Raw genomic sequence first — 11,078 nt, 5'->3', positions numbered from 1 at the left:
TGACCTTAGTCATTGAAAGAACAGAGTTTTCTAATTTAAAAAATGTAATTAAAATATTTTTAGTCAATTAATTAAAATAAAACCCCCTCAAGTAATGTAAATTACAAAATGTTACTGCATAGGTTTGTCTTTTATGCATGTATTTGTCTTTTATTTAGGAATCACTAATCCTGAAGAATGCTACTATAGTACAGACTTGAATTTACAAACATGGTAAGTCTGCAGTTATTTGCACAATGCTAAGACTTATAAAGTATATCTGTTTAAAATTTAGGTGATTAGAAGCTGATAAGTTTTAGGACAAGTTAAAGAAAGGAGAAGCAGGCTTTAACCTCAGGAAATGGCTTATCTGCAAACTGATTGTACACTGACATGCAATATTAGCTTTTTCTTAAATTTTCTTTCAGAACACAGTTCCAAAAGCAGTTTAAAATACTTACTTGAGAAGTTACTGGATAAATGGTACAGTTGCTACTTTCACCAAGTCAAAAATATTCTTCCTTTATTTACAAAATATCTTTAATCCTTCACATTGAAAACAAGTAAAAGAATACAGTAACTGTGATAAATTACCACTAAACTGTACTTCCCCAATCCCCTCCCCCCCGGAACCGAAGAATCCTGCTTTTTAACACCAACTCAGAAGCCTGGATTATTGAAGAGCACTCCACAACAGCAGGAAGAAAACCCAACATTTAGTTTCAAAACTGGGGGAAAAAAGAAGAGAAGAATTGCAGTAAAGTTTTCCTTTTTTTCGCTATTTATCCACCACGAGGCAAGTGTCCAACCTGCAGCTTAACTTTCCATGTTTTCAAGGAAGTCACATTCAACACTCTCTTCAAGCTGTTGCAAGATCTTTACGCCATTACTGCCAACATAGTCCACAGAGAGAGATGCAGAAGTATGGGAATTCTGGGACTCAGTCCCCTTTGCTGTAAATGCGCAACACAGAGTCTTGAAGAAGGGCATAAGCTGGGTGATGCTAGATACAGAGCGGAAGTTCAAAAGAGGAAATTTGTGCTTCTTGGAAATTCCCTCAGTGTTATTTGTTTCCTGTAAGCAAACAAACTGAGATTTACTAAAGGTTTTGCATTAAGACACAATGTTGTTCTGGCTTGTCCAAACCCTTGTACTATACACTTTTTTCATATGAAGAGATCCAAAGCCTACAACTGTATCACAGTATAAACTGTATAGATGATATACTGAGTTACTTCTGTATTTGGATTCGAGGTTCCATTAAACGAAAATCTCACAAGTTCTGAAGACTGCAAATTTGAACTAGCCTTCAGAATCAGATATCAAACAGCAACAGAATAGATATATCTCTGAGAAATAACGATGCCCTGTTTCCTTTTCTGGAAGTATTAATATAAAACCTTAATGGTAATTTAAAAGGCTGTTATGGTAAACCTTTTTTGACAAAGTACAGCATGCTCTTTTTTTTAAACACCGGTCCTGTCTGAGACAAATTGTTTTCACTGGGTGGTTGTGGGCAGATTTAAAGGAACAATAGGAAAACTGCCTATTGTTCCCTCACACTCAAAAGCAATCTGACATCTTCAAGATACCTATGTGAAAGCAGGCTGATCATTTTTTAAAAGCCTCATGAATTTTATTAGAATATCTAAAAACCTCTTGCCTAACTTAAAATCTTATCACTTGTTTAGAAAAGTAAATTAATGGATAAACAAAAAAAAAAAAAAAAAAGAAAAGAAAAGAAAAGGATTCAAGTGAAGCATTCTTTCTTTACCCCATATTTCATCTTCAGCAGATCCATGATTCTTATAATGTGTGGTCTGCATTCCTGATGATTTTCTACCAGATGAGAGGTCACAGTAGATGACTCTGTGTCCACCTCTGGGACAAATGCCCATTTATACCTGAAACAAATGGATTACTTGATAAGAAGACAGGCAGAAAAAACCCCTTGTTTGAATCATACATAGTTTAGTAGAGCACTGGTTTGTTTACAGAAAGAGCTGTCATAACTATAATTTTATGCTATTACCAGAGCCAAACTTAATGAACAAGGACGTTACTGTCATGTCAGTATTTAAATGCAACTGGCTCCAAAAAATTCCCAAGTGTGTGCAAAGGGAAAACAAAGAACAGAGAACAGTCTCCATCTTTCTCTTCTCCCAATTTTTCCAAGTTAGAGAACCTCCTAATGGGGATGGTAAAATTATCCTACACTGACAAGACCAAACTGTTTTTCCAAATAACCCAAATTACATTTGTCTATCAACATTTGCACTTGTGAAGAGCACTGATGGCAAAATTGAGTCTAGAAAGGAGATCTGGAATTACTTTAAAGGATAAGAATGGTAACAACTTGGAGAAAAGGTAAGTAATTAGAGGACTTACATTTGAAACAACTGCATCCTGTCAGGTGGAAATGAAAGTGCTGTGTCCAAAAACTTACAAGCTGATAAGTACAAGGACAGCTCATTCTGCTGTATGTCAGATCCACTGCCATCACCTGAGACTTTCTGTTTGCTTATTTTGCTGTTGCTCCTGTGTTAGTTACAATTAAGAAATGTACCATTAAAACATAAATCCACTAAATGATTTTCATTTAAAAAGGTACACACTTACACAAACGAGCAGTTGCACCTGTGTGCAACAAAAACTATTGTTATTCTGTATGAGCACTGTGAATAATATAAAAGGTTGTTAAAAGAAAAAGTAAAGTATTCAGAAAAAGGTCAACATGTTAAAATATTCAAATGCTGACTCAGCATCTCTTCTATTTTTGTATGCAACTAATAAGTGGTACTTATGTTTTTTGAATATACCACTATTTTAGCTCCTGAAAAAATCCCCTAAACTGTGATTCATCAGTACCAGAAATACACAAGTGCAATAACAAAAAATCCTGCTGTCTCCTCTCTATCCCAGAAGATTAAATAAATAAATAAATAAAAATTTGCAGATACAGAACAAGCATGATCATTACTGGGTTTCACAAGTTCTCTGTCAGACAAATGGTAATTCTTACTTCATTGGTTCATCTTCCTCAGTTAAATCTTCTTCCAGCTGTAGAAATGTCTGAATCTTTAAAGAAAGAAATTATTTGTGGGGATACTGAAGTGTTCATAGAACTCAATCACAAAAAAAATATGCTTCACATAGTATAAGGAAACACAGACTCTTAGTTTACTCTTACTAAGAACAAATTAACCAATCCTGCAAGAGATTACATTAGCAACAACAACATAATTAATCAAAAAGGTATTTTCTAATGACAATGTTAATTCTTTTCCCAAATTACCAGACTAATGTAAAACTATGAAAACATTTCCTTTTTCAAACAGGGGGTGTATTTGGGAGAAAGAAAAAGGTGAAATGGGAAAACACACACACTAATTAGTTTCAAATTACTACTTGTGCCTTACCAATTCAGTTACCATAATTGGCCACAACGAGGTTAGATGCTGAGGAGAAATCCTTAACAAAAGAACTCTGAAGAAGAGAAACATCTGTGCGGCAACTATGGAAGTCTGCCCAACACGGAGGTTCTCAGTCAGTCGTTCTGAAATAAACATTAAAAAAAAAAAAAGTAGTATTTTCCTGAACATGTGTTGTTCTGGGAAATAAAAAAAATGTAGAAGGTGGCAAAACAAAATTTGTGCTTTATCATAAGTTTTGGGTTGAGTCCCTTGCACTCTGATAACAACATTGTGATTCAGAAAAAGTCTGAAGACATGGTGGTTTTATTTTGGACAAAATTTTATCAAAACTGACATTTAAGGGGAACAACAACAGCCCAAGCGTGGCTGGAAGATTGCCACAAAATAATCATGTTTCCAGTTATATTTCCAGACCAAAGGCTTTGGAACACAGATTCCTGTCTCCCTCTTAATAAGATTATTTGTTTGTTAGAATTCAGAGATTCACAGCATTGTGAATTTTGTTAAAAACTTTTAAAAAATGGAAGTACCTGTTGGAAAATAGGTGAAAATCCTTTCTTGCACAATTTATGTATGTGTTACAGCTGAAAAAAAAAAGGCAGGTGAAATTACAAATCTTACCTTGTATTAAAGGAAGATAGAGATGATACTGATCAATCTCTCCACTAAAGACAGCGAAAGCTTGCCGCTTTAACAACATTGCTTTCTGCTCAGAACTTGGGTACAGTTTTAAGGCGCTGCTCTGCATATCTACAACAGAGATAAGAATTATCTACCATATAAAGACTTCTTGTGTTTTGGGCTGAAAATAATTCATATGTCCTGAAATCTTTTAAAAAGAAAAACTCTCTTTAGGTCTATGAATTGGAATAATAAATTGGTGTTGATCCAGATCTGCCCACGCTAGCAGAAAAATTATATGAAACAAGCACTGCAGCTCCAATGAGGCTGTCCAGTATTTTAAACCCCTGTCTCTGCCTTTATGTGCAAGAATCTTCCCATCTTTTCAGTCTCCTAAATCCATAGATGAGTGATCTCGGAGCTTTAAGACTTACTGAGAAAAAAGGAGATAAGTTTAAAAATAAGTTTAAAAAAAAAAAAGGGCATTATGAATTATGAATTAGTCTGTAACCCTTCAATATTCTTTTAGAAGATCTGAAAAAGAGACTAAAACTGCTTTTTCTTTTGAAGCTCCACACAAATTTAAGGGGTTCTATCCCACCCCGTCCCCCACTTCCTTCTGTACTCTCCTCAAGCCTGAATTAGAGGTCAAAGCACACTGCTCAAAGGTTTGCTGTTACTGGTGCACCACATTCCTACAGCTTGATGCCAGTATACAGACACCTGCAAAGTTAGCCAAAGTCTCCACGCGTTCTAACAGGGAACAGCTGCAAAAGGTCACAATTCAGCAACTTAAAATTACCACAAAATGTGAATGCAGGAGTCCAACATTAGCCTTTCTAGAACAAAAATACTTACGGGTGTTTTAGACATGACCAAAATACAGAATTAACTTTATTCACAGCTAAAAGCTGTGCTAAGCTGGCAACATACTCAATTATACAGATGCACTGTCTGCATTTTATTGATACATGAGTATATTAAAATGTACTCAATAGCTCAAATGCAAATAGATTTCAAATTAATGTAGAAATAAGTTATCAGTAGCTGATACTTACTCATCAAATCTTTAAACATAGTTTTCTCGTGTGTTAGAAGATGATCAATAATGGATCTCCAACTGAATAAGATACAGAAGGAATTAGATAACCAGAGAAAGCTTTGGTACAGGTGCACCTCAGAAAAGATTTTGGTCAAACATTTCATACAAGGAAACAGTTTCCAAATGATGTTCAATGTGCAGACTTTTATCTGTTTTAACCCATACTGCATTCTACGTCCTCCAGCTCTACAGTATGCAGTTCCCTAATCACTAAGAGGACTATCAGCATGAGACAAGTTTATTCGTCTGCAGTATAATGAAAACTTCACTGCTTATAATACATGTAGTGGAATTAGTTGTTGAGATGCATTTTTAACATTATTACATTCTGTAAGAAAGTACTAAACAGAATTTTCTTGCCAGTATTAGCCATTCTTCTTTGAAGCCTTTCTTTGCAAATTCAGAATAGAATCTTGGAGTGCTACAATCTCATGTCTTACTGAGTGCATGAAGTGTCCATCTGGAAAAAAGCTGGATCCATATACAACTCGACAACTTCTTTCTTCCAGGCTCGCTTGGTATAGGCGTATCCACTCAGTGAGCTGAGCAACTGAGCACCAGCACGAAAACTAGGAATGTTGTAGGCACTGGGGGAAGAGAACAATAATGATAGATATATGTATTTTTTAAAGTTAAAATTATGTAACCAGAAAATAAACTCCAGGATTCCCTAGAACTTCTAACCAAATTCTCTCAGTAATAGGCTATGTCTACATTAGCTCATAATTCGGAGCAGCAGGAGATCAGTAGATCAAAACAGTTTGTGCAGAAGCTTCTCACATTTCCAGTGCACCTGGTTTGGGGACACATTTTCAGATTAGATGTACCACAGCACGGTACTGCCCATCTCCACTACAGGTGTGGTTCAAAACTTCCCCGAAAAAAGGTTTCTAATAAGCTTTGCATCCTTGTCAGCAGACCCCTTTAGAAGGTACCACAGTAGGCTTCATCTGTCACCCAGATAACACTTGTATGTCAGTTCTCCTGTCATCATCAACAGTATAAAAATCTCACACACAAGCCTTTTTCTCCTTGTGCTGCCCTATGCACCATCCCACTCCAAATTTCGACACCATGCTCTGCAAAGCACAGTAGGGAAGGAGCATGGGGCTCAAGTTGAAACTGGTAGGAGCAAGGCAGAGGGACCCTGCGTGAACTGATGCTTGTCCTTTGGCACCTCAGTTTCACTGAGAACACAGATGCCAAACAGCGTCCTGCTACGAATCCTTGCTATGGCAACTGCTTTGCCCATGGCTGAACAAAGGTTTCAGGTTGGGGAGGTGGTGCTCAGACTGACAGGAACAAGACTTTTGGTTGAGAAGGGATGCTGTCAAGGTCTTCTGTGGTGAGCTGGCACCACACCTTCACAGAAGGCTTCAGCAGCCCCTGTGTTTTCAAGGTGGGGGCGGGGAGGCTACTGCCTTTTTATGGAGCCCTGCAGCCAAACTCCTGCCAATCTGGGGAGGACAGAGGCATGAAGACAGTCTTGGAGATTATAGTCCAACTGGTGAGCAGCATGTGAGAGTGACATGAAAATCTTACAGCTCACCCATGGGCCTGATGGGGGCTCTACATTCTTAACCAGTGACCATCTTGTTATGGTTATGGCTACACAGATCACAAGGACTGCTGGTCTTGCCAGGCCGACACTGGAGAACCATCAGGGGACATTTCTAGGCATCTCAGCAACTTCAACAGGACTCTGATGCCCATGTCTTTTAAACCATCAGTCTCAGACCGAAGGGCATGGTAGTATCTTCTTTGCAAGAAAAAAAAAGCTGGCTGACTCCTGGTGTTCAGATCTCCATTTGCATTGCAGAAGTCGTCATTTAACCCCTGTACCAGTTCACAAGGACATCCTGACAGCAGTGGTGTCCCTGCCAATTTAAGTGTGCTGTTTCCACACATGGGGCAGAGACGAAATGAGTGTTTGGCTTGCAGCCGCTGGCTCGCAGCAGGCCAAGCATGGCAGCATGATGCCAGCATTCCCAGAAACAGTTTCAGTGGTGGCTGTATGCAGGGTTTTCCATATCTGCTGCAAATGGTGAGGGCACCGGGTGCATGTGCATGACGGTATATGCCCCAGTCAACAAGAGTGACATACACTCCATACATCAAGAATTTGACTGACTTGGTTAGGGGTGAAGTAGGCAGAAAACATTGTAATAGATACAATGGAAAATGCAGAAATATAATGAATAGAAAAGAACAGCTTCCCAAAATTTCTCTGCATCATTTTTAACCCATCCCCCTTGAAAGGGAGCATGGAAATGTCTTCAAACCCTGCTGCACCCTGAGGCTTGCTGGCTTTAATGCTCACTTCCCCGTGACACCCAACCCATCATCCGTTTTAGGCATACCTGGTTATATCTTCCCTGACCCTCTATACCATTTTTTTTCTCTTTACTGTATACCGGCTAGAGGTTTTGACTATGACCTAAACAACACTCAAGACAATCCCCACTCCCCTCCCCCACCCGCAAGCTGTGGCTGATGCTCTCCCACACCTTGGTATAGATTGGTCTGCTCAGAAAAATGCAGTAGCCAAAAGCTAGCAGCCAGGAGGAGGGGAAACTTGATACAGCAGGAGTAGCTGCAACTCAGAAAAATGGAACTGGCAGCAAGCAGGGAAGGGGAGGGTTGCTTCCTGCCACTTAGCAGAGAGCTGCTAGAAAAAGGAGTATTTGCTTTCTAAGAGACCTGTGAATAGCACTGGGAGAAAGTGGGGGGCGGAATGCATGAGGAAGGCTGAGGAAGCAGGACCAAGCTGATAAGGCCCTGGAAGATAGAAGGAAACCCACACAGCAAGGAAACTTTCTCCTCTCTGTCCTCCTGTCCCTGTGGGAAAATGGTTATACTGTTAACCTGACAGAGGATATCATCCATCTCTCCTGCACCTATGCTTTTGGCTGAAAAACTAGGCAGAGTATAGGGAGATATTGTACTCTCTACTTCATGATGGGTCCTGTGACCTGCCCAGTGCTCTACTGCCCCATCCCACAGCCTCTTTCCATTACCTAAGATACACAGAAAGGGGAGCTTTAAGTAAAGGCAAAAAACCCAGATGGGAGGAAGACCTACAGCTAAGCAGAAACCGCTGTCACAAAGCTCAAACAACAAAAGGTTTCAGTTCCTGGGGGAAATATATCTTGTACCATATCTGGAATCAGGGGAGAGGACAAACACAACCATGTACGTTCCCCTGTGAGCCAACAGGGTCTATACAGAGACAAAAATAACAGAATTTGGCCAATGAGGCCTAACTAGCACATGCTGGTGGGAACGGAGAGGACAGGAGAGGGCTTTATAGTCTCCATGCCTCTTACCACACCTCACCCTTCTAACCTGACTTGCATACATGGATGGGCACTCTGCTGTCTGCCCAGGTATCAGCCATGAGAGGGTTGACAGGAGGCAGAGCTGCTTCTTCCAGCAAGTGCCCAGCAGCCACCACCACCAGGGAAGATAGTTGGCTGGTCCTCCTGCTGGGGCTGTCCTTCTCCCACCTCTTCAGAGCCTCCTGCTCCCACGCTTTTGCCAGCCTGGTGTCACGTGAGCCATGTCAGTCATGCTCAACATCCTGCAGATGCCTTTCCACTACAGCCTCTGTCATCTTCCTTCCTCTACAGTGCTGTCTTGGTCTTTGGGTGCTCAAAGATAGCCCCATGGGGTGCATACTGCATCCTGCCCACAGCGGCATGGGAACAAGGTGGAGGGACATCCACTGCAACTCCCTCCTCAGAGGACTCTGTGGAGGAGAGAAGAGCAAACCCAGTCACCAAATGGCTGTAAAGGTACATGATAGTTTCTTGCCTTCCTCCTCCTAGCCTCCAGTTTTCTTCAAAGAGCCAAGGTTATGGCTTTTGAGCACAGAGAGGGCCTCCTGTCAGTATGTGCTCTCAATGTGCTCCATGCCACGCTCCTGCCTGCCCAGATCGAGGAATGGCCTAGGCCTGTGTGCTTGAGGGTCACACACAACAGTATGGGCTGTCCCTCTACCTGCAATCAATACCCAGAATGCCCCAACACAGAAGTTTGCAGGATAAGGTTAGGACATGCCATGGGTTCAGAGCTCTCTGAGCAGCAACGACATGTCAGCAGACGTGAGAGTGTCCCTTTTACCCCTACAACCATGGGGATGCATGGCCCCAACTGAGTGCTCACAGCAGGCTGTCTGCCACAACCAGAGACAAGGGCAGTACTGCACCTTGTGCCCTGTGGAGTCAAAGCCTCGCAGGTGAGGCTGCACTACTGCTTCCCAGTGCCAGTACCTGGGCAAGGGTGGGACAGCCAGTGATATTTTTGGCTTATTTGTATGCAAAGCAAATTGAGCATTGCCATAAAACTCCACAGCTCCTCAGCTAGAGACTGCTTCGCACTCTGAATAAATGCTGCCAGCACCAGACTATCAGCCTGCAGCTGCCTAGTGCAGGAAGGAAAGGCACTGGAAATGCATTCTTATCGCAGAAGCCCAGAGGAGGCTGCGTTATCCCCAGGTGCTGTGCACACAGCTGACCCACTGCCTGGCCCAACGCAGGCCCATGGGCAGAACCCACAGTTTCTGACACAGGTGACTGATATGTGGAAGATTCATCTCACATCTCATGGTCCCAGGGCAACTGCTTCTAAAGACAAAGCAACCCTTGTGGTCAGAGCAATGATCTATACAGCTATGCTGCTGCTCTGAACAAAATACCTTGGTTTCCACCAAAAATGAAGGCATTAATTAATTCACTCACAAAGTCACCATTAAAATGAGCATGGAAAATCTGTACACATACCAGGGTTTTAATCAACAGCTCTCCTGAAGCCAGCTGTGGTGTGGAAAGGAGTCTGTGGATGAAAAGAGTCCATGGATGTGCTCCTGCACAGATTGTCCTGTAGGGTTCAGGGACAGCATGCACCCCTCTAGATACTACTGCATGGTCACCCTCAGACTTGAGTTGAAATGGGCTGCAGGCTTGGCAGTGAGCAGGTACTTGAAAATTTCTTCTAGCTTTCTGCAGTGGGCACGTCTGCTGTGCTGTTCCTTATCTCCGATTGCTGTTCTGGTCTTCATCCAGACTACCAATAAACTTTTGACCACTTCACAGGAAAGACTCAGCAGTGGCATTGTGTCCTTGTTGCCCTTCTTCCCCAACAGGCAGAAAAGGTAGGTGTCAGACTGGCAGAAATTGAAAAGCAATGATAGTAAAGGACAATAAAAGCAATAGCGTTCCACAATGGAGAAAAGCAACAGGACAGGTAAAGTAGGAATGGGTGACATGTCAGAAGAAACACAGAAGGATAAGGAAGGAGCAGCAGAAAGACAGCAGTGAAGAGCTGAGGGCCCACAGTGGACAGCAAGTAGTAGAGCAAGATAACTTGGCTCACAAGAACAGCTTCAGGATGTCCCAAGTTTGACAGCCTTCTACTGGCACATCTGGTATGCTAGATCTCCTCATGGCAGTGCAGTCAGGAGTTAGAGACACCTGTTGGGTCACTTCTGTAGAGGAGCTTCTATTAGTTTCCTCCAAAAGGAATTTAGTTCATGCACTAAAACTGCTTGGAGTACTGAACCAGCTTTTCATAAATGGAGGCAAATCAAGAGATTCACTTCAAAACTACACTACTGCTCTAATCAAATTGCTAATGTAAACATAGCCACCAAGTATTATCCTGAATTCTGATCATCCATTACAGGAAAAAGAAGGGTCAGGAAAAAACACTCTAAAAGCACAAAACCACAGTTTAATGCAAAAACACGGCAATGTCCCTAATGCTGCAAACATTTGGTATGGCACGGTTCACAGACTACTCTTCGATGTCTACACTGAGAAGGGATTTAGCATTATTAGCATAAACTTACTGGATATGTAAGATAATCCTCCCAAAAGGGAAGTTTTGTATTACCCTACTGTGGAGGAGAGCTCATCATTCAAGCTGTAAGATCACCAGAAAAC

The 11,078-nt window shown here is 41.5% G+C and overlaps 1 protein-coding gene across 5 annotated transcripts in view; it reads right to left on the bottom strand.

Moving 5' to 3' along the window:
• Positions 1 to 206: 206 nt before the first annotated feature.
• Positions 207 to 11,078, bottom strand: part of DOP1B (DOP1 leucine zipper like protein B) — a 50,651-nt gene continuing 39,779 nt past the window's right edge. For 3 of the 5 annotated variants that reach the window (XM_075722629.1, XM_075722644.1, XM_075722637.1), the window contains 8 exons: positions 5,577 to 5,723; positions 5,093 to 5,154; positions 4,035 to 4,163; positions 3,399 to 3,535; positions 3,002 to 3,057; positions 2,368 to 2,517; positions 1,754 to 1,883; positions 207 to 1,053 (listed from right to left, as the gene is read on the bottom strand). In XM_075722629.1, coding sequence (XP_075578744.1) covers positions 796 to 1,053; positions 1,754 to 1,883; positions 2,368 to 2,517; positions 3,002 to 3,057; positions 3,399 to 3,535; positions 4,035 to 4,163; positions 5,093 to 5,154; positions 5,577 to 5,723 — 1,069 coding nt within the window. In that variant the 3' untranslated portion in view covers positions 207 to 795. Of the gene's footprint in view, positions 1,054 to 1,753; positions 1,884 to 2,367; positions 2,518 to 3,001; positions 3,058 to 3,398; positions 3,536 to 4,034; positions 4,164 to 5,092; positions 5,155 to 5,576; positions 5,724 to 9,983; positions 10,265 to 10,496; positions 10,622 to 11,078 lie in introns of those variants that run through there. The other 2 variants (XR_012831718.1, XM_075722652.1) reach the window with 2 other exon arrangements.

The sequence above is a fragment of the Pelecanus crispus genome, chromosome 1, assembly GCF_030463565.1.
Source record: "Pelecanus crispus isolate bPelCri1 chromosome 1, bPelCri1.pri, whole genome shotgun sequence".
In the NCBI taxonomy this organism is placed as follows: domain Eukaryota; kingdom Metazoa; phylum Chordata; class Aves; order Pelecaniformes; family Pelecanidae; genus Pelecanus; species Pelecanus crispus.
The sequence above is the reverse complement of the archived record's forward strand: the minus strand, read 5'-3'. Positions and strand labels throughout refer to the sequence as shown.